Source organism: Eleutherodactylus coqui, chromosome 4 (genome assembly GCF_035609145.1).
Source record: "Eleutherodactylus coqui strain aEleCoq1 chromosome 4, aEleCoq1.hap1, whole genome shotgun sequence".
Classification (NCBI taxonomy): Eukaryota; Metazoa; Chordata; class Amphibia; order Anura; family Eleutherodactylidae; genus Eleutherodactylus; species Eleutherodactylus coqui.
Genome location: NC_089840.1, coordinates 107,446,013 through 107,468,231, shown reverse-complemented (window position 1 = coordinate 107,468,231; position 22,219 = coordinate 107,446,013). Strand labels below are relative to the sequence as shown.

The 22,219-nt window shown below is 44.2% G+C and overlaps 1 protein-coding gene across 2 annotated transcripts in view; it reads right to left on the bottom strand.

Annotated features, from left to right (window-relative positions):
* SRPX (sushi repeat containing protein X-linked) overlaps positions 1-22,219 on the bottom strand; it is a 156,767-nt gene that overhangs the window by 59,781 nt on the left and 74,767 nt on the right. For both annotated transcript variants that reach the window (XM_066599953.1, XM_066599952.1), the window contains 2 exons: positions 18,497-18,673; positions 3,553-3,679 (listed from right to left, as the gene is read on the bottom strand). In XM_066599953.1, coding sequence (XP_066456050.1) covers positions 3,553-3,679; positions 18,497-18,673 — 304 coding nt within the window. The remainder of the gene's footprint in view (positions 1-3,552; positions 3,680-18,496; positions 18,674-22,219) is intronic.

Sequence of the window (22,219 nt, the reverse complement as noted above, 5' to 3'; positions counted from 1 at the left end):
GTGCTTTCTAAAAGGTTTGCTAAAGAAGGGCTATAGACAATCGCTTCAGCTGGCTTGCTCTAGCGACTGATGGGGGTAACAACAAGCAAAACTTTTGACAAGTCTATATAATATGTCAACAGTTCGTAGAAAGCACAGCTACACTTTAGGAAGATCACAAATCTGACATTTTCCAGTGGCACTTCTCCAGGAAAACACCAGTCTTAAGCCACCTTCACATGAGCATATGCGTATTTGCACAGGCATGAGCGTAGCGTTTTTGCAGAATGAACAATGCTTTTTTTTGCCCGTGCATCTTTTAGGGCTCCTGACCACTCGCGTTTTTTTAACGCTATTGTCAGTGGGACTTTCTAATGTTAAAAATGCATCGCACAAAAATCGCAAAGCACAAACTTGCGATGCCTTTTTTAACATTAGAAAGTCCGATTGACAATTGCATTAAAAACCGCAGTGATATGGCAGTGTTTTAAAAAAGCGCAAGTGGGTAGGAGCCCTTAGACTGCGGTCACACAGCAAAAAACCACGAGATTTCTGCTGGGAAAGTGCAGCTTCAAAACCTGCAGCACTTAGCTACCGGCTTTGTGGCGGCTTCGCGGCATGCTTTTCTGTTGCGGACGGCTCTCTCATAGATGAGAGCGCATCTGCAGCAGAAAAAAAAGGAATTGATATGCTGCGTCCCAGGAATCCACGCCGCTGCGCCGGCTTTCGCCAGTTATGCGGCGAAGGATTCGCTGCCCCGTGTGGACGAGATTTTTGACAAATCTCGTCCAGATGTCTGGCAATCCCAGGATTAGCGGCTGCAGGCAGACTTACTGCAGCAAAACTCTGTGGGGAAATTCCGCTGCAAATCCGCCCTGTGTGAACTCAGGAATACTGTACTCTTTTCCTGTGCAATGAATGTGCTTTTGTGCACAGGGTAAAAAAAGCACTGATTGAAATGGCTAATTAGTTTAATGAGTTCCAGATGTGTTTTTTTCCTGCGCATTTACACAGCATTTCACGCATCTCCAAGCACATTTTGTGCACATTTGTACATTCACGTTGACTTCTGTGGAGACTCTTGGTGCGCAAATGCACCGGAAAATAGAGCATGCTGCATTTTTTCCCCCATAACCGAAATGTACAGGTAAAATAAGAATATGTGTGTATATATATATATATATATGAAATCAATTGGTTTTGCGCATGCAAATACACCCATGTGAAGCCCCATAGTATATTAGTATATTAGAGGGAATATTTAGAAACAACTAAAGTTTACCATGTTACTTATACACTGGGAAATCTTTCGGTCTTACCGATCATCAAGAAAATCAGCAATGTTTTTTTTAATATTGTATTAGGTCTCATGTCCACGGCCGTGTTTCCACTGCATATTACGCGGGCGTTGCACAGCCGCATGATATGTCGTGAATGGAGTCAATGAAAGTCAATGGACTTTCATTGATCCATGCACACTGGTGTGTAGACACTGCGTGCTGTTATGTACAAGAAATAGATCGCAGCATGCTGTATTTCTCTGCATATTACGCAGCGTGAGCCCTAAACATTGGTATAGGCAGCGTATGAAACGCTGTCCATATGCAGTACATTGTGTACAAGTGGGTTGTCATACACAGCCGCGCTATGAAACAAAGCGAGAAATGTAAAGTAAAAAAGAGTCACACTGTGTATTACCATGTGTGTTTGATACGCGGGCATGCGCAGTGCACTCGCAGCCATACATGGTCTCTGCCGGAAGACCTGGTGTTTACAAAATCGGTAAAACGCTGTAGGGAGAGCGGCAGCGTTTAACGATATGGCTGTGGACATGAAGCTTTAGTCTCTCTCTGAAGGAGGAAACTTAGTAATTTCTCCCATGAGGTGTTTATCCACTATACATAACAGCAAATGCACACTCTTCTACAAATCCAAGTGGCTATATTTAGTGTACTTTTATGCTTCTATTGATTTCTTTTTGCTCTTTACGTACTTGTTACATTTGGCACCATTTATAAATATATTGAATGTCTGGTGTCTAGATAAATGTGTGACAGAAATGCTCTGGACGGATGTATCTTGTCTTTAACCCCTTAGTGACCACCCCATTGCCTTTTTACATCCTGCTTTAGTGGGCTTAAATCCCCAGGGATGTAAAAACATGCTTCCTCTGGGGATTAAAGCCACATGGGCTGCAGAAGTGACAGCTCCATGCTGACGATTAGCGAAGGTAGCTGACAACCTGTCATAATTTTTGCTTAAATTCATTCAAAAACTGTGGGATCAAAATACACAGTACACCTATAGATGTATTCGTTAAGCTAATGCTGTGATTGGCTAACTTACGCGCCGTGAGCCAATCACAGCCTTTCAACATTGAATAGCTGTGATTGGCTGACGCCACGTGGCGTTAGCCAATCACAGTCATTCAATGATGTCATTGAATAGCTGTGATTGGCTGGCGGCACGTGAGTTAGCCAATCACAGCATTAGCTTTCTGGAGGCAGGGATTTGAAGTGCCGCATCCAGAAAGCAATGCTCTGTCGGGGACGAGGAGGGAGAGACAGCCTGCAGCAGCGCCGCAGAATGCCGGGGGGAGGTGAGTACTGCTTTTTTTTTTACACCGTATTCCAGGCGTATAAGGCGACAGTTGGGGGGTCGTCTCATACGCCCCGTTGCCTTATACGCTGGAATATACGGTAAATAATCTTCAAGCAAAATGTCTGTTCTGAAAGCCACCGGCTGCTCCTCTCATTTTGGGACCCGCTGTGCATACAGACATAAGATTAGGGCCACAATGGGTTTGTTTCTGAACACAGAACAAATAGGGGTATTCATTTTAGGGTGTAAATCCTCATTTTCATGTGCACTATAGAAAAATAACTTGCCTTTAAAATGACATATTTGCAAAAATATTTTATTTTATCTCTTCTAAATTGCATTAACGCCTGAAAAAAAAACCGGTGTGATCAAAATACTCATGACACCCCTCAGTGAATATATTAAGGGGTATAGTTTTTAAAATGGGGTCATTTGTGGAGGTATCTATCATTCTGAAAACTATAAGCCTTTGCAATCTTTGTGTAGGAAAACAAAGTGTTCCTCAAAATGTTGAAAATCAATGTTAAATTCATACGTCTCCTAAATGGTTTAAAAAAATGACCGTTTTTCAAATGTGCGTCCAGAATAAAGTAAACAGATGTAAATATATATGTCAGCAAAAAATTATACAGAATGTTTGCACATATTTGAGATATTGTAATTGAAAATGTGAAAAAAATGCAACTTTTTAAAAATTTTCCCATTTTGGCGCTTTTAATAAATATACACAAATTCTACACTTAAAATACAATTTTTACCACCTAAAGGAAGTACAATATGTAGCGAAAAAGCAATGTCAGAATCACTTGGATATGCAGAACTTTTACGGAGTTATTCTATGTTAAAGTGACACATGTCAGATTCCCAAAATTTGGTCATTAAGGCACAAACACGTTCGGTCACTAAGGGGTTAAAATAGGTTCATGTCCCAGTATATAGGAAGTCCTGAGTTCTACTATTTCTTTTACTTACTCTGTTAGGATTCCATCTGCTGTGTCCCGTCCTTCGGGAGTGTCCCAGAAGACTCTTGCAGTAAGCTTATTTGGTTCTGCTACTTTCTCCTTTACACTTGGACACTGAATCCTTGGAGGCTCCAAATCTACAAAACAAAATATTGTATAGAAGTGATGCTCTATGAATAGGGTTGTTCCACTAGATTACCGGAGGATCTTCCAGAGGGCCTAGATTGACCAATAATGGGCCCTCTAAGTTCCACAGAACACAGTCCCATCTGAAGCTGACCACATGTTGTGCCTGCCCTGTACATGGAAGATATACAGCAGGAGCACTATAGAAAGGAGTGGCACTATTGCTGGTAAAATGGTAGATCTTCTTTCAAATCTCAGACAAACCCCTACAAGCAATTTAAAATAGTTAAACACTTGGGAACTTAAAAATCACATGTGACTTGAATTTTGAGTTGCATGCTATTTCATTTGTGTGTTGCTTGTTCTTCTTTTTCCCCATAGAGCAGAGGTGGCAAACTTATTTTCACTGAGCCCCGCATAAGCCTTATGGTTGCCCTCAAAAGGCTGATTGTAATTGTAAGAGCAGAAGTGGCAAACTCATTTTCACCGAGGGCCACATAAGCCTTATGGTTGCCTTCAAAAGGCTGATTGTAATTGTAAGATTGTACAGTAATACTGTCCCCCATAGTGGCCCCAGTAGTGATAGTGATCACCCATAGTGGTCCCAGTAGTAGGTGTCCCCCATATTAGTGGCCCAGTAATAATAGTGACTCCTATAGTGGCCCTAGTAGTAATAGAGTTCCCTATAGTGGCCCCAGTAGTGATAGTGACCACCCATAGAGGCCCCAGTAGTAATAGTGACCCTCATAATGGCCCCATTAGCAAGTCTCTTTAGTGATAAAAGTGAGCCCAATAGTGGTCCCAATAGTGATAATTATCACCCATAGTGGCCCTGGTAGTAAAAGTGTCCCCAAGAGTGGCCCCAGTAATAATAGCAACCCTCTCCCTATTGGCCTCTGGCTGGGCAGCATTCCTACAGGCATTCTACTCACTCAGCCTGCAGCTTCGGTCCGGCACCGGCAGTGCAGTCTGTGACCCCTAACCTCTTCCTTCGGCGTCTGCGCCGCATTCGGGATGGTGCAAACAGACATCAGGTGGAGAGATCAGCGGTCACAGACTCTGCACTGCCGCCGCTGGACCAGAGCTGCAGGATCGGGGAATGGAATGCCTCCTAGGTTGCTGTATGGCCAGGTGGCCACATAAAATGGATTCCACCCACGAGCCATATTTGACATATGTGCCATAAAGAATAAATAAATTGTGTGCCGCTACAATGTTCATACAAGTTTTAACAAACAATTTCTAGTATTTCCCTTGGGGAAGAAATTGCGTACAACTTCAGATTACTTCAGAATTGTGCTATATGGATTCTTAGTGTTTTTCCTTCTGTCTGTTTTCCTGAGAGTCAAACTTTCGCAACTATACTTCGTTATAGGAAAGACGATTGCATTGACCAGTCTGGTTTTTGTTGCAATGCTAATATCTTTGCTTTTCCAGATCTTTTCCATTCCTTGCATTGCATTCCTACCAAGTGTAATCCGTCTCTTGATCTCGGGTCCAGATTGCCCGTTGCAATCGATTTTGAATCCAAGGAAGATGAAATCTAGGCCTGACTCGACTTCTTCGTTGTTAATTTTTATGTTGTACCGTTGCTTACCGCAGTCATGACTTCCGTTTTCTTGCAGTTGAGGTACAGTCCCATGCGTTCGCTTTCCTTTTGCACTCCTTGGATAAGATAGATACTCCAGGTCCCTTTCACTGTCCGCAAGCAGGGTGGTGTTAATTATACCTAGCGCATGGAGTCCCAATGTTCATGCTGATCGCATTGCTGTTCTCATACAGTATGTGCCAGGGTGGACTATGGGAGTCCAAACATGATGCTCTAGCACAATTGCAGTCTCCACACCCCATATGACTGATATCAGTAGAAAACTTTACATAGTAACATAGTATGCTAGGCTGAATTAAGACAATGTCCGTTTAGCTCAGCCTGTTTCAATTCCCCCCTTGTTGTTCCAGAGGAAGACAAAAAAAAAAAAAACGAGACAAAAGCCAATTAAGCTCATTTGCAGGAAACAATTCCTTTCCGACTCCTTGAAAGTGAGAAGTTTATTAGCCTCACAGCTTCATGACAACATTGTAAAATCAGTTCAATCTACAGAAATGCATATACTACCATCTAGTGGTAATCAGGCAGTATACTATGTTAGATTTCAATTGTGTACTACCGGAGGGGCTATTAATTATACATCCTTTTTGATAACATCATGCTGTTTAATGGTTGGGTGTATAGTTTAGTATCAAGGGTTTCTGAAACCCTACTATACTGCCATATCAACCAAGGAGTTGCTGCAGAGCCCACTATCAGGGGAGTCTATATGAGCCTTGAAATAACCAATTTGCTTTTACTACACTAATATATATATATATATATATATATATATATATATATGTATATATATATATATATATATATATGCAAATACACAAAAAACTTGACCTTGCACAAGAAATGAAGCTGAAGTGTTTCCCTTGTGACCATCTTATGCGATCTATATTACCAAAGCTGAGGATGTGGCTGTGTTTGCATGTACTGTACAGTCTCATCAGTGTATTTAGTTCTTAGGATGTACAGGATTGATTTATCTATATGAAAATATATGCAGCCAACACACATAGATGCGGCTATGCGAATAACACAGCTGCAGCCTCCTCCATGGCTCCAGAGACCTCCTTTTAGGAAAGTGAATTTGCAATGCATGTATTATACAGTGTCAGAGTACTTTAAGAAACTGTCAGTTATGTTTAGCCCTATAAGCTAAACTTATGGGCTGGAAATGGGTAACTCACTGCTGATTACATGGATGAGTTATACTTACCTCCCTCATCATTCCCCATTGGTGTCAGTGCTGCAAGTCGCGATCAGTGGATTTAGCAGCACTGCTAAGTAGTCCGCCGATTATAACACTAGCAGTGCTGCTCAATGTATTGAGCTGTGGCTTTCAGTGGTGACGCCGGGGAAATACTGGGTAGGGAAGTATAACACTTACTTCAGCGGGTCACTTACTTTCAGCCCATAAGCTTTGTTTATAGAGATAAAAGTACGGGACAGAGTCTCTTTAAATGGCCCTGCCTCATAAATGTCTTTTTCACAGCTATTCTTCACATTGGCTGCTTCAAGTTTAATATAGATTGCAAGTTATTTGGTTCCCCATAAATGTGTCCACACCTGGAAAAGAGGTATAGAAACATGTCAGGTTGGGGTCTAATATATATACTTTTTGGAGCAATATCATTCATTTAGTAAGGCAAATCCATTTCTGTTCAAAAACAGGGGCATTTAAGAGCCAGATAAAAACACTGAGATTTGAATGAAAATTAGGAACTGTCCAGTCAAAAGAACCGCTGAAAACTATGGAGGCCACATGGGATTACAAGACCAGTGACTTGATACAGTAGGCAGTGGTAGAAAAATACCTTATTGAGCACATCCATTTTGGACTTCTTTTTTGCCTTGTTAAATGCAGATTGAATCAGGCTGTATGGTTTAAGTCTTTCTTTAATAACACTACTCTGAGAGATGTAGTCTTCAGTCTTGGTGCGGTTGCTCCAAATTCTTTTGAACTGTCCATAAGGTATATTTGTTTTCCATATCTTAAAATGTGCACTTTTATAACTTAGAAGACTGCACTCACTTCAGTCTCCCTCTGATCCAGCGTAGATGCTCTGGTGACTGCCCACTAGTTTTTTCATACAGGCTGCCAGCAATAATGTGCTATAACAACATGTGACCACTGCAGCTGATCACTTGCTTCAGTGGTTACCTGCCATTCGTACAGCTATCACCGCGCAGCAGAGAGGAGTTTTTTCTATTTCAGGACAATTTTTATGCTGCTTTTTCTAACTGCTGGACAACAACTTTAGCAGCAGAGCTTCAATGTCTGCACCCCAGATGCTGTAAGGGAAACTATAAGATTTCCTGTCCTCCTTTTTATGTCTTGGAACCTGCTCTTCTTACAGCTATTCACTGTCTTTCTTTAGCTCTTATTACTGTTCTGTTATATGAATGCAAGACTGCCTATTTCTCATGAGAAATAGTTCCAATCGGCCTGAGAGAAGTCTTGCCTCCAACTAAGATGTCATTGTTCTTGTTGAGTTTTAATAACCAATGATAGGGAATTAATTATAGGAATTTTAAAATTCTTACAAGTGAGGCGTGTTCTAGCCTCATTTCAAATGTGTGTGTATATTTATATATATTATACTTCTGCTTATTAATTGAATAAACAGATGACTTCGAATCATATCTAATGTGTGTGTGAATTGTAAGCTTCCTCAACGCTCAAGCATTTAACTATTAATTTGGATACCTGAAAACATACCAATTAACTAATATTTTTGCTAACAAATTTGGTTTTCCAACGTGTGGCTGTTAGCATTTCTGCATTCTGGAATGGATGGATTAAGAAGCTCCATAAAAGAGGTGAGAAAACGTATTTTCTTACAAAATTTCACCCATCCCTCCCCTGACTGCTTTGCAGCAATCATGGAATGTTATTGCAAAGTCACTTCTGTCATGATTCAACCTCCAGTTTTGAAAAATCACAACAGACGGTATGTTCTTGGGTAAGAAATCTGTATGTAAATGGTGAACTGCTGTCCGGAGTGTGTATGTAGTGTGATCCTGTCACAAAAGAAATGTGCATGATTTTTTACACCATACTGTTTTTGCCAAGGAAAGCTATGGAACTTGGTAACTACTAGGAGAGCATATGTACCCTTTTGTAAAAATATATATATTGATATATATACTGTCTGGGATAAGATTGATGGAAGAGAGAGTGGATGAAGGCTACATTAACAGGGGCTAATTAGGTTTCAGTGCAGGGCCACCCTTGTAGGGGCGATTGCCTTGCTTGCAGGCAGGGTTCTAGTGTATGTTGTCTCATTAGAGTAGGGACCTACGAGACATCGAGCAGCCTTAAAGTGGCTTGTGGGATTAGGTGACGTGGCCAATTCTTGAACCAATACCTCATACTTTTACAGCAATTCCATCTGTTGTGTGTACAGGTATGCAAGGTGAGTGTTTTGGTTGTTTGTCAGTCCCTATGTTATATTTGTCCGTGGTAAGTTCCCTGTATGCAGTTCACTGTCCGGTTTGAATGCATTACCCTTCCTGGGTCTAGCCACCCGTATTTCTAGTTTTGGCGTCCATTCTGTTGGCAGTCCAGGATGAATGTTACACAGGAACAGGCCTCAAAGGGAGAAAAGGAAGACTGGCAAATGAGAAGAGCGAACAGAACACTGACAGGGTCTAAAGGAAGCATGATCTCCTGTTCCTCCCCCACACGCTGTACTCCATGCTGTCACACCTGAGCCATGCGCTAACCCATCAATCCAAGGAGGTAATTTGTGGTATAGTGTCTTCTACTTTACTTGCCCTAGGGTTCAACACTGTTGCTACCCGGTTTGTATAGTATGCGCCTATCACAATCCAGGCCAATTGGTCAAAGTACCTCCTCACTGTTACTTCAAAGCCAGACTATCTGTTTCAGTGACTGCAGATAGACTGCATACAGCTACCAAAGGTAGGTGTTTTAGAGCCTGTTGATTTGTGTAGATCTCTTCTCACGTTAGCTAAAGGTATGGCTTGTATAATAAAAAAAATAAAAGTGCCAGTTCAAAAACTACAGCTAAGAGATTGTCAAATAAAGTAATTTGCATATATATGGTGTACATAAGTCATAGAAAATAATAGAGGTATATATTTTACTAGCTGATATACCCGGCTTCGCCCGAGTTAATTTGGTACTGGTGTTTATCTGGTGTTCACACGGAAAATCTTATGAAGTCGTGGTTACTTTAGAGATACCGGAAATACATATGTTCACCATTTTGCATAGTTCTCTGCGTTACCCAGGAAACACCATGGGGAGGTACCCATGCGACGTTTCCTTTATATAAAATGACATCAGGAAGTGAGGGAATTAGATTCCATATGTAAAATTTGGATGCTAATTCTTTTGCACTTAGAATTGAACAATCGAGTTGGAACCCATTAACTTTTCCTATTTATGACATAATCAATGCCCGTTCCAAATTTCATGTTTCTATGAGACCAAGAAGTGAGAGAATTAGATTCCGTACGTAAAATTTGGACGCTAGTTCTTTTGCGCTAGAATTGAATAATCGAGTTGGGATCCATTAACTTTTCCTATTTATGACATATTCAATGCTTATGGCAAATTTCATGTTTCTATGACTTTTGGAAGTGAGAGATTTAGATTATGTACGTAAAATTTGGACGCTAATTCTTTTGTGCATAGAATTGAATAATCAAGTTGGGACCCATTAACTTTTCCTATTTATGACATAATCAATGCCCGTGCCAAACTTCACGTTTCTATGACACCGGAAAGTGAGAAAATTACATTCCGTACGTAAAATTTGGACCCTAATTCTTTTGCGCATAGAAGTTAATAATTGAGTTGGGACCCATTAGCTTTTCCTATTTATGACATAATCAATGCTCCTGCCAAATTTCACGTTTCTATGACACCGGGAAGTGAGAAAATTACATTCCGTATGTAAAATGTGGACGCTAATTCTTTTGGGCATAGAATTAAATAATCAAGTTGGGACCCATTAGCTTTTCCTATTTATGACATAATCAATGCTCATGCCAAATTTCACGCTTCTATGAGACCTGAAAGTGAGAAAATTACATTCCGTACGTAAAATTTGGACGCTAATTCTTTGACGCTTAGAATTGAATAATCGAGTTGGGACCCATTAGCTTTTCCTATTTATGACATAATCAATGCTCCTGCCAAATTTCGAGTTTCTATGACACAGGGAAGTGAGAGAATTAGATACCGAACGTAAAATTTGGATGCTAATTCTTTTGCGCATAGAATTGAATAATCGAGTTGGGACCTATTAACTTTTCCTATTTATGACATAATCAATGCCCGTGCCAAATTTTAAGTTTCTATGACACCGGAAAGTGAGAAAAATACATTCCGTACGTAAAATTTGGACGCTAATTCTTTTGCGCATAGAATTGAATAATCGAGTTGGGACCCATTAACTTTTCCTATTTATGACATAATCAATGCTCGTGCCAAATTTCATGTTTCTATGACACTGGAAAGTGAGAAAAATACATTCCGTACGTAAAATTTGGACGCTAATTCTTTTGCGCATAGAATTGAATAATGGAGTTGGGACCCATTAACTTTTCCTATTTATGACATATTCAATGCCCGTGCGAAATTTTAAGTTTCTATGTGAGAAAATGACATTCCGTACGTAAAATTTGGGCGCTAATTCTTTTGCGCATAGAATTGAATAATCGAGATGGGACCCATTTGCTTTTCCTATTTATGACATAATCAATGCTCGTGCCAAATTTCACATTTCTATGACACTGGAAAGTGAGAAAAATACATTCCGTACGTAAAATTTGGACGCTAATTCCTTTGCGCATAGAATTGAATAATCGAGTTGGGACCCATTAGCTTTTCCTATTTATGACATAATCAATGCTCGTGCCAAATTTCACGTTTCTATGACACTGGAAAGTGAGAAAATTACATTCCGTACGTAAAATTTGGACGCTAATTCTTTTGCATATAGAATTGAATAATCGAGTTGGGACCCATTAACTTTTCCTATTTATGACATAATCAATGCTCGTGCCAAATTTCATGTTTCTATGACACCGGAAAGTGAGAAAAATACATTCCGTACGTAAAATTTGGACGCTAATTCTTTTGCGCATAGAATTGAATAATGGAGTTGGGACCCATTAACTTTTCCTATTTATGACATATTCAATGCCCGTGCGAAATTTTAAGTTTCTATGTGAGAAAATGACATTCCGTACGTAAAATTTGGGCGCTAATTCTTTTGCGCTTAGAATTGAATAATCGAGATGGGACCCATTTGCTTTTCCTATTAATGACATAATCAATGCTCGTGCCACATTTCACGTATCTATGACACCGGAAAGTGAGAAAATTACATTCCGTCTGTAAAATTTGGACGCTAATTCTTTTGCGCATAGAATTGAATAATCGACTTGGGACCCATTCGCTTTTCCTATTTATGACATAATCAATGCTCATGCCAAATTTCACGGTTCTACGACACCGGAAAGTGAGAAAAATACATTCCGTACGTAAAATTTGGACGCTAATTCTTTTGCGCATAGAATTGAATAATCGAGTTGGGACCCATTAGCTTTTCCTATTTATGACATAATCAATGCTCCTGCCAAATTCCGAGTTTCTATGATACCGGGAAGTGAGAGAATTAGATTCCGTACGTAAAATTTGGACGCTAATTCTTTTGCGCATAGAATTGAATAATCGAGTTTGGACCCATTAACTTTTCCTATTTATGACATATTCAATGCCCGTGCCAAATTTTAAGTTTCTATGAGATTGGGAAGTGAGAGATTTAGATTACATACGTAAAATTTTGATGCAAATTCTTTTGCGCTAGAACTGAATAATAGAGTTGGGACCCAATTACTTTTCTTATTTTGGAGATAATCAATGCTTGTGCCAAAGTTCATGTTTCTACGACATCGGGAAGTTGGAGAACTTTTGGCGAGTCAGTGAGTGAGTGAGTGAGTCAGTCAGTCAGTCAGTGAGTCAGTGAGGGCTTTCAGCTTTATATATATAGATTAGCCCTCTACTCAGTTAGACCTGTGCCTAATCATAAGACTAAGTGGAGTCCCTAAGAAATTTTGTTTGGTAGGGCCCCTGTAACAGGCCTATACTTTGTCCAGTCCCAGCTTGAGGATCTCACTCCCCATGTGCGTGCTCTATGGCAGGAGTTAACGGTCACTCATAAATGTGTATTTTCCTCAAATCCAGATCCAGACTCCGAGCTTGATACTCGTTCGAGTATTAGGGTGTTCGAGATGCTCGTTACTCGAGACGAGCACCACGCGGTGCTCGACTCCATTACATTTCCTTCCCTGAGAAATTTGCACACTTTTCTGGCCAATAGAAACACAGGGAAGGCATTACAACTTCCTCCTGTGACATTCCAGCCCTATGCCACCCCCCTGCAGTGAGTGGCTGGGGAGATCAGATGACACCCAAGTATTTAAATCTGCGCCGCCCGCGGCTCGCCACAGATGCACAGAGAGAGAGATCAGGAAAAGTGCTGTCTTGCTGTAGCTGCTATAGGGAGAGTGTTAGGTGTTATATTTGTCTTCAAGAACCCCAACGGTCCTTCTTAGGGCCACATCTGACCGTGTGCAGTACTGTTGAGGCTGCTTTTAGCAGTGTTGCACAATTTTTTTTTTTTTGTATATCGGGCGTGCAGACCATAGCGTCCTCAGTCTGCAGTCATTTTACAGAGTATAGGGGCAGTACTGGTGAGGCAGGGAAAGAGGTATACTGGCTATATAGGCAGTGGGCTTTTCCCAAAAAGTGGAAAAAAAAATACTATATTTGGCCTGCCTGTGACTGTCTTCAGTTTACTGCGTCTCTGCTGGGGGGAGTAGTCGGTGATTAATACGCAGCCTTGCGCATAATTGTTTCCTGGCTGCACTGGGCTTTCAGTAACCACAGTCATACTCCAACAGGGAAATCCAAATACAGTGTATATCAGAGCAGTGGGCTTTTTCCCAAAAAGTAAAAAAAAATACTATATTTGGCCTGCCTGTGAGTGTCTTCAGTTTACTGCGTCTCTGCTGGGGGAGTAGTCGGTGATTAATACGCAGCCTTGCGCATAATTGTTTCCTGGCTGCACTGGGCTTTCAGTAACCACAGTCATCCTTCAACAGGGAAATCCAAATACAGTGTATATCAGAGGCAGTGGGCTTTTTCCCAAAAAGTGGGAAAAAAATACTATATTTGGCCTGCCTGTGAGTGTCTTCAGTTTACTGCGTCTCTGCTGGGGGGAGTAGTCAGTGATTAATACACAGCCTTGCGCATAATTGTTTCCTGGCTGCACTGGGCTTTCAGTAACCACAGTCATCCTCCAACAGGGAAATCCAAATACAGTGTATATCAGAGGCAGTGGGCTTTTTCCCAAAAAGTGGAAAAAAATACTATATTTGGCCTGCCTGTGAGTGTCTTCCGTTTACTGCGTCTCTGCTGGGGGGAGTAGTCGGTGATTAATACCCAGCCTTGTGCAAAATTGTTTCCTAGCTCTGCTGTGCGTTACGTAAGCGAAGTCAGCCTCCAACCACAGGCCAATAAGCGGCACATTTAATTACAGCGTTCTGTTTCTGCTCTACTCGTAATACACCATGCTGAGGGGTAGGGGTAGGCCTAGAGAACGTGGACGGGGGCGAGGACGCAGAGGCCCAAGTCAGGGTGTGGGCACAGGCCGAGCTCCTGGTCCAGGTGTATCGCAGCCGACTGCTGCGGGATTAGGAGAGAGGCAAGTTTCTGGGGTCCCCAGATTCATCTCACAATTAATGGGTCCACGCGGTAGACCTTTATTAGAAAATGAGCAGTGTGAGCAGGTCCTGTCGTGGATAGCAGAAAGTGCATCCAGCAATCTATCGACCACCCAGTCTTCTACACCGTCCACAGCTGCAACTCTGAATCCTCTGGCTGCTGCTCCTCCTTCCTCCCAGCCTCCTCACTCCATGAAAATGACACGTTCTGAGGAGCAGGCAGACTCCCAGGAACTGTTCCCGGGCCCCTGCCGAGATTGGGCAGCAATGGTTCCTCTCCCACCGGAGGAGTTTGTCATGACCGATGCCCAACCTTTGGAAAGATCCCGGGGTCCGGGGGATGAGGCTGGGGACTTTCGACAGCTGTCTCAAGAGCTTTCAGTGGGTGAGGAGGACGATGACGATGAGACACAATTGTCTATCAGTGAGGTAGTAGTAATTTCAGTAAGTCCAAGGGAGGAGCGCACAGAGGATTCGGAGGAAGAGCAGCTGGACGATGAGGTGACTGACCCCAACTGGTTTGCTAAGCCTACTGAGGACAGGTCTTCAGAGGGGGAGGCAAGTGCAGCAGCATGGCAGGTTGGAAGAGGCAGTGCGGTGGCCAGGGGTAGAGGCAGGGCCAGACCGAATAATCCACCAACTGTTTCCCAAAGCGCCCCCTCGCGCCATGCCACCCTGAAGAGGCCGAGGTGCTCAAAGGTGTGGCAGTTTTTCACTGAGAGTGCAGACGACCGACGAACTGTGGTGTGCAAGGTTTGTCGCGCCAAGATCAGCCGGGGAGCCACCACCACCAGCCTCACCACCACCAGCATGCGTAGGCATATGATGGACAAGCACCCCACAAGGTGGGACGAAGGCCGTTCACCGCCTCCGGTTTGCACCACTGCCTCTCCCCCTGTGCCCCAACCTGCCACTGAGATCCAACCCCCCTCTCAGGACACAGGCACGACCGTCTCCCGGCCTGCACCCACACGCTCACCTCCGCTGTCCTCGGCCCCATCCAGCAATGTCTCTCAGCGCAGCGTCCAGCCGTTGCTAGCGCAACTGTTTGAGCGCAAGCGCAAGTATGCCGCCACGCACCCACACGCTCAAGCGTTAAACGCGCACATAGCCAAATTGATCAGCCTGGAGATGCTGCCGTATAGGCCTGTGGAAACGGAGGCTTTCAAAGACATGATGGCGGCGGCGGCCCCGCGCTACTCGGTTCCCAGTCGCCACTACTTTTCCCGATGTGCCGTCCCAGCCCTGCACGACCACGTCTCCCGCAACATTGTACGCGCCCTCACCAACGCGGTTACTGCCAAGGTCCACTTAACAACAGACACGTGGACAAGCACAGGCGGGCAGGGCCACTATATCTCCCTGACGGCACATTGGGTGAATTTAGTGGAGGCTGGGACAGAGTCAGAGCCTGGGACCGCTCACGTCCTACCCACCCCCAGAATTGCGGGCCCCAGCTCGGTGCTGGTATCTGCAGCGGTGCATGCTTCCTTCACTAAACCACCCTCCTCCTCCTCCTCCTCCTCCTACGCAATCTCTGTCTCGCAATCAAGATGTGTCAGCAGCAGCACGTCGCCAGCAGTCGGTGTCGTGCGGCGTGGCAGCACAGCGCTGGGCAAGCGTCAGCAGGCCGTGCTGCAACTACTTAGCTTAGGAGAGAAGAGGCACACGGCCCACGAACTGCTGCAGGGTCTGACAGAGCAGACGGACCGCTGGCTTTCGCCGCTGAGCCTCCAACCGGGCATGGTCGTGTGTGACAACGGCCGTAACCTGGTGGCGGCTCTGCAGCTCGGCAGCCTCACGCACGTGCCATGCCTGGCCCACGTCTTTAATTTGGTGGTTCAGCGGTTTCTGAAAAGCTACCCACGCTTGTTAGACCTGCTCGGAAAGGTACGCCGGGTCAGCGCACATTTCCGCAAGTCCAACACGGACGCTGCCACCCTGCGCACCCTGCAACATCGGTTTAATCTGCCAGTGCACCGACTGCTGTGCGACGTGCCCACATGGTGGAACTCTATGCTCCACATGTTGGCCAGGCTCTATGAGCAGCGTAGAGCTATAGTGGAATACCAACTCCAACATGGGCGGCGTAGTGGGAGTCAGCCTCCTCAATTCTTTACAGAAGAGTGGGCTTGGTTGGCAGCCATCTGCCAGGTCCTTGGAAACTTGGTGTCTACCCAGATGGTGAGCGGCGATGCTGCAATCATTAGCGTCACCATTCCTCTGCTATGCCTCTTGAGAAGTTCTCTGCAAAGCATAAAGGCAGACGCTTTGCGCTCGGAAACGGAGGCGGGGGAAGACAGTATGTCGCTGGATAGTCAGAGCACCCTCATGTCTATATCTCAGCGCGTTTTGGAGGAGGAGGAGAAGAGAGAGGAGCATGAGGAGGAGGGGGAAGAGACAGCCGGGCCCACTGCTGAGGGTACCCATGCTGCTTGCCTGTCATCCTTTCAGCGTGTATGGCCTGAGGAGGAGGAGGAGGATCCTGAAAGTGATCTTCCTAGTGAAGACAGCCATGTGTTGCGTACCAGTACCCTGGCACACCTAGCTGAATTCATGTTAGGATGCCTTTCTCGTGACCCACGCGTTACACGCATTCTGGCCACTACGGATTACTGTGTGTACACACTGCTCGACCCACGGTATAAGGAGAACCTTTCCACTCTCATACCCGAAGAGGAAAGGGGTTCGAGAGTGATGCTATACCACAGGACCCTGGCGGACAAACTGATGGTAAAATTCCCATCTGACAGCACTAGTGGCAGAAGGCGCAGTTCCGAGGGCCAGGTAGCAGGGGAGGCGCGGAGATCAGCAGCATGTTCAGCGCAGGCAGGGGAACACTCTCCAAGGCCTTTGACAGCTTTATGGCTCCCCAGCAAGACTGTGTCACCACTCCCCGGTCAAGGCTGAGTCGGCGGGAGCACTGTAAAAGGATGGTGAGGGAGTACGTAGCCGATCGCACCACCGTCCTCCGTGACGCCTCTGCTCCGTACAACTACTGGGTGTTGAAGCTGGACACATGGCCTGAACTCGCGCTGTATGCCCTGGAGGTGCTTGCTTGCCCTGCGGCTAGCGTCTTGTCAGAGAGGGAGTTTAGTGCGGCTGGGGGAATTATCACAGATAAGCGTACCCACCTGTCAACCGACAGTGCCGACAGGCTTACACTTATAGAGATGAACAAAGCCTGGATTTCCCCAGACTTCTCTTTTCCACCAGCGGACAGCAGCGGTACCTAAACAATACGTAGGCTGCACCCGCGGATGGAAGCATCGTTCTCTATCACCATAAAAAATGGGGACCTTTTTGCTTCATCAATCCGTGTATTATATTCATCCTCCTCCTCCTGCTCCTCCTCCTAAAACCTCACGTAATCACGCCGAGCGGGCAATTTTTCTTAGGCCCACAAGGCTCAGTCATATTACTTTTGTAAACAATGTTTATACGTTTCAATTCTCATTAAAGCGTTGAAACTTGCACCTGAACCAATTTTTATTTTAACTGGGCTGCCTCCAGGCCTAGTTACAAATTAAGCCACAGTAACCAAAGCGATTAATGGGTTTCACCTGCCCTCTTAGTTGGGCATGGGCAATTTTTCTGAGGTACATTAGTACTGTTGGTACACCAATTTTTTGGGGCCTTCGCCTACAGTGTAATCCTAGTAATTTTTATGGGCTTCGCCTGCACTCATGGTACAGCAAGGTGTGTGGGGTTGGCCTACACTTTTGCTACATAAATGTAACTGGGGCCTGTCTTGACTGCTACTACTACTGAAATGGAACTAATACTGTGCTCCCCCTATACTGCTGCTAGTGATATGTTACTGGGGCCTGTCTAGACTGCAACTACTACTGAAATGGAACTAATACTGTGCTCCCCCTATACTGCTGCTTTGGAATTGTTACTGGGGCCTGTCTTGACTGCTACTATTACTGAAATGGGCGCTTGGGCAGCATGTTACCCAGGAGAAGTGGCAGCGGAGTGTCATGCAGGCAGTGATTGTGCTTTGTTGGGGGTAGTGTGGTGCTTAACTAAGGTATGCCTTGCTAATGAGGGTTTTTCAGAAGTAAAAATTGTTGGGGGGGGCCCACTCTTGCCGCTATTGTGGCTTAATAGTGGGACCTGGGAACTTGAGATGCAGCCCAACATGTAGCCCCTCGCCTGCCCTATCTGTTTCTGTGTCGTTCCCATCACTTTCCTGAATTTCCCAGATTTTCACAAATGAAAACCTTAGCGAGCATCGGCGATATACAAAAATGCTCGGGTCGCCCATTGACTTCAATGGGGTTCGTTACTCGAAACGAACCCTCGAGCATCGCGGGAAGTTCGACTCGAGTAACGAGCACCCGAGCATTTTGGTGCTCGCTCATCTCTAATCCTAACTAAACATAGCAATAGTTTTCCTTATTACACCAATATTTAAAATACCAGATTTTTTTTTTTGTTCAACGTATGATTATCTTACCCACACAAGTTGCTGGTCGTCCACTCCAGGACTTGCTGTCCAAGCAGGTGACAATTCTGTCCCCCTTCAGCTGGTACCCAGGTGAGCAATAATATTCACATCTTGAGTTGAAGTATGCACCATCTATACATTTGAATCCTCCATTCATTGGCATGGCGAGAGGAGGGCATCTTTTCTCTGTACATAAAAAATGTAATTTAAGAAACATTAATAAGGGTGGAAGCACTGGAGGGTTACCCTTCTATACTTCCACCTATTATGTCTGACTGATATACATTATACTAGCAAAGACAAGGCTAGGTTCCCATAAAAAGGGCATCGTATTTAGTGGGACCTTTTAAAGTATATAGACTTTCCCATTCGAAAAAGAAAAGTATACTGTTTCCCAACCTTTTCAGCCTAAGGCCCAATGTCCACGGGCGGATTTCAGTTGCGGAATCCGTGTGGGACACCTGCGCGGACGATCTGCAGTTCAAGCTGCCCATACAGAAGCATGGGGCATCCACACTTCAATTAACTCCTGCGGATTTGATTTGCGGATGCCAGATGCGGAAAATAAATCGCAGCATGTTCCATTTAACCGCGGATTGCACGCAGATGGACTCCATAGATATCCATGGAAGCGAGCAATCTGCAATGCATCCGCAATTCAGTTGCGGATGCATTGCGGATTTGTAGGCAGATACCTCTCTGATTGTTTGGAGACCAAGCAGGGAGGTGGGGAGGAGTGGAAAGGCAGGCACTTTGGGCTTGCGATTTTTTTTCTGAGCGGATGATCCGCAGTGCATCTGTGTACATCTGTGCGGTAAAAAATTTGCATCTGTGATAGCTGACAAGCATTTAAAAATAATTTATGCACTGACACGCAGGTCTTCTGCTGTGGAAATCCATGTGTGTTGTGGACATGAGACCTTAGGGTACCCCTGGGAAAAATTTTTGCTACAAGGTACCCCTACCAAAAAAAAGGGGGGCAGAGGCTGGCCAAGAGGCCTAGCTAGGGCCAGGCTTAACCCTTTGCAATCCAATTTTGGATTCAGGGTTTACTAGGGGGCTTTCTCTTTCTGCCATTATACAATGGCGCCATCTGCTGGCTAGAGCCAGTACTGCGGTATAGGACATCCTGGAGAGGCCCCCGACAATAGAGCGGCCAGTAATCTACAGTAAGAATACCCTGCCGGACGTCTTCTGACATCGGAGCTGTACAGCCTTCAATCAGAATGTCTTTAGACGTCAGACAGTGGATTGTAAAGGGTTAACATATGATTTTTACCTCCGATATTCTGAGCACCCAGTGGCCTCTAGTGAGTGCAGCGCCACTGTTCACTTCCCTTCACCTGACCAGCAGTGCTCTGCTCACTAGAGGCCACCGGATGCTCAGTGAAGGAGGCACCGAAAACACAAAGACTTTGGTGTGGCTTTGAAATGGGTTTTATTATGTATTTATGTGTAGAATTCACTCCACTCATTGAGAAGAGGTGAAGTCTAGAGATGAGCGAACCTACTCGGCCACGCCCCTTTTTCACCCGAGCGCCACGATTTTCGAGTACTTCCGTACTCGGGCGAAAAGATTCGGGGGGCGCCGTGGGTGAGTGGGGGGTTGCAGCGGGGAGTGGGGGGGGGGGAGAGAGAGGGCCCCCCCCCTGTTCCCCGCTGCTACCCCCTGCTCCGCCACGCCTCCCCCCGACCCCCGGCACCCCCCGAATCTTTTCACCCAAGTACGGAAGTACTCGAAAATCGCGGTGCTCGATCGAGTAATTACTCGAAATGAGTATATTCGCTCATCTCTAGTGAAGTCCATAGTGGAAGCGGTGATAAAGCTGACATGCTGCAAAATTAAATTTTGCACTGCATGTCAATTTCCACATGGGTTTTGTGCAGATTTTTTCCGCAGCTTATGGATTTGGTTTTCCAAATCTTATCCACTTTGCTGCTACTGTAAATGCTATGGAATTTCCTTGTGGAAAGTCCACATGAAAATTCCACAGTAAGTGCACCACGCATGGACCCAGCCTAAAGAGCTTTTCCATGCAAAGGTGCAGTTTTTGATGCCAATTTTGGTGCAGGTCTGCACCAAAATATGCTATGTGTAAATCTACCCTCTAACGTTGGTCCCTCTGTGTCCCTGGCCTGTCCTTGTCACTGAACATGCTGTTGCATCAAATTTGAATGCTTCTATTTAGCTGCGTTTCAGATGTCTGATAAATAGATGTAATGTAGAGCAGAAAATTCAAGAGGGAAGAGCGTCTTTTCTAAAAATTAAGTCATAGGAGAGTTTCCTAGCTTCTTTAGGGAATATCAGACAGTTGTTTTGGTTGAAATAACACCAGGACAGTATTGGACATTACTGGAAATAGAGATAGGTTCAGGTGTAAAATGTTCTGTACCCAGTGCCAAGTCCGTATGGAAATACATTTGGACAATCATTGATGTATCCAAATATATTTCTATACTGGCTGTGGATGGTTATCTATGTGTAGTCGAGGACTCAACTGTCGATCTAAGCGGTGACTATGATACCCTTCCCTGAAAAACTCTCTAATAAAGCTCTTCTGGATATTTATGTAGTGCCATCGAATACCACACACCCGGTGGGTTATCCTGTTTTCTGAATATGCTATACTATCAGACATAATAAGGAGGTCAAACAGGCACTTACAATTTGAGAAAGAAAATATCAAACCAGCCGACCAGATGGGATATTTGCATGAAAGTAAGTCATTTTGTCTGTAAGCCCCTCCAACCCCTGAATTATTTTTTGAATCTGGGGCCAACGTTTTTCAGGAATTTCCCAAAACCTTGTGTTTTCACTTATCCCACTTTACTAGGTGACTACCCTATCAATGACTGTGGAAGGTAGCCAGTCTTTCCAAGCCGGATAAGGTTTCAAACTGGAACTACATTCACATCCCGAGTACAAACTAATTTGATGTTCATGGTTAAACGTTTGTGAAAATAAAGCATATAAACACCTTTCGGGTGGATGCAACTATTGATTAAATAAGACAATTTCTTTGGACTCTTTATTTTGCATGCTCGGTATATCTTGAATTTGGAATTCAACTTCTAGATGCTGATTAGACTTGAATCATATACCTTTGTTTACCATTGTTGCTATTGTTGACTTGTTTTTCCGTTTATGACTTATGTTCTCAATCAATTATCATCTAAATAAGCCTATAATGATCTTGATATGACAAAGTACAATTACAACATATTTTAAACACACAATGCCATTCTACGTGGACCCCAACCATCATGCTTGTCTGTGTGTGGCTGCTCACATGTAGTTTCCATATCAGAGATGAGTGGCACACAGCTCAGAAGCACGGATAGGTGAGTAGTAATGGTGCACTGTCTGGCTATCGTTAGGTTTCTCATATATCAAGATAATGAGGTTCTTTGACCCCTGTTTGGCATTCCAGAAAGGGGTTTTTAAGTTAGAGGTGGCCAGCTAAGTATGTGGGACTCTCCATTGTAGTTTATGAAATTTGTGAAATAAATGGGTGATCCTACAACAACAGAGAGTTCCGCCAACATATATGATCTCTTCTACTCCAGAGTACTCATTGGGGGAAAAATTCTCCCAGTAGTTGGAAGTCCTGAAAGTGGAACTTGCTCCTATCAAATATTTTTGCCATAAATATCTCAGATTGGAATACCTCCTTCACTTTCATTGCTGCTCTTGGAAATGGTTCAGTATGATAATGTGGGTTATGGGCACTA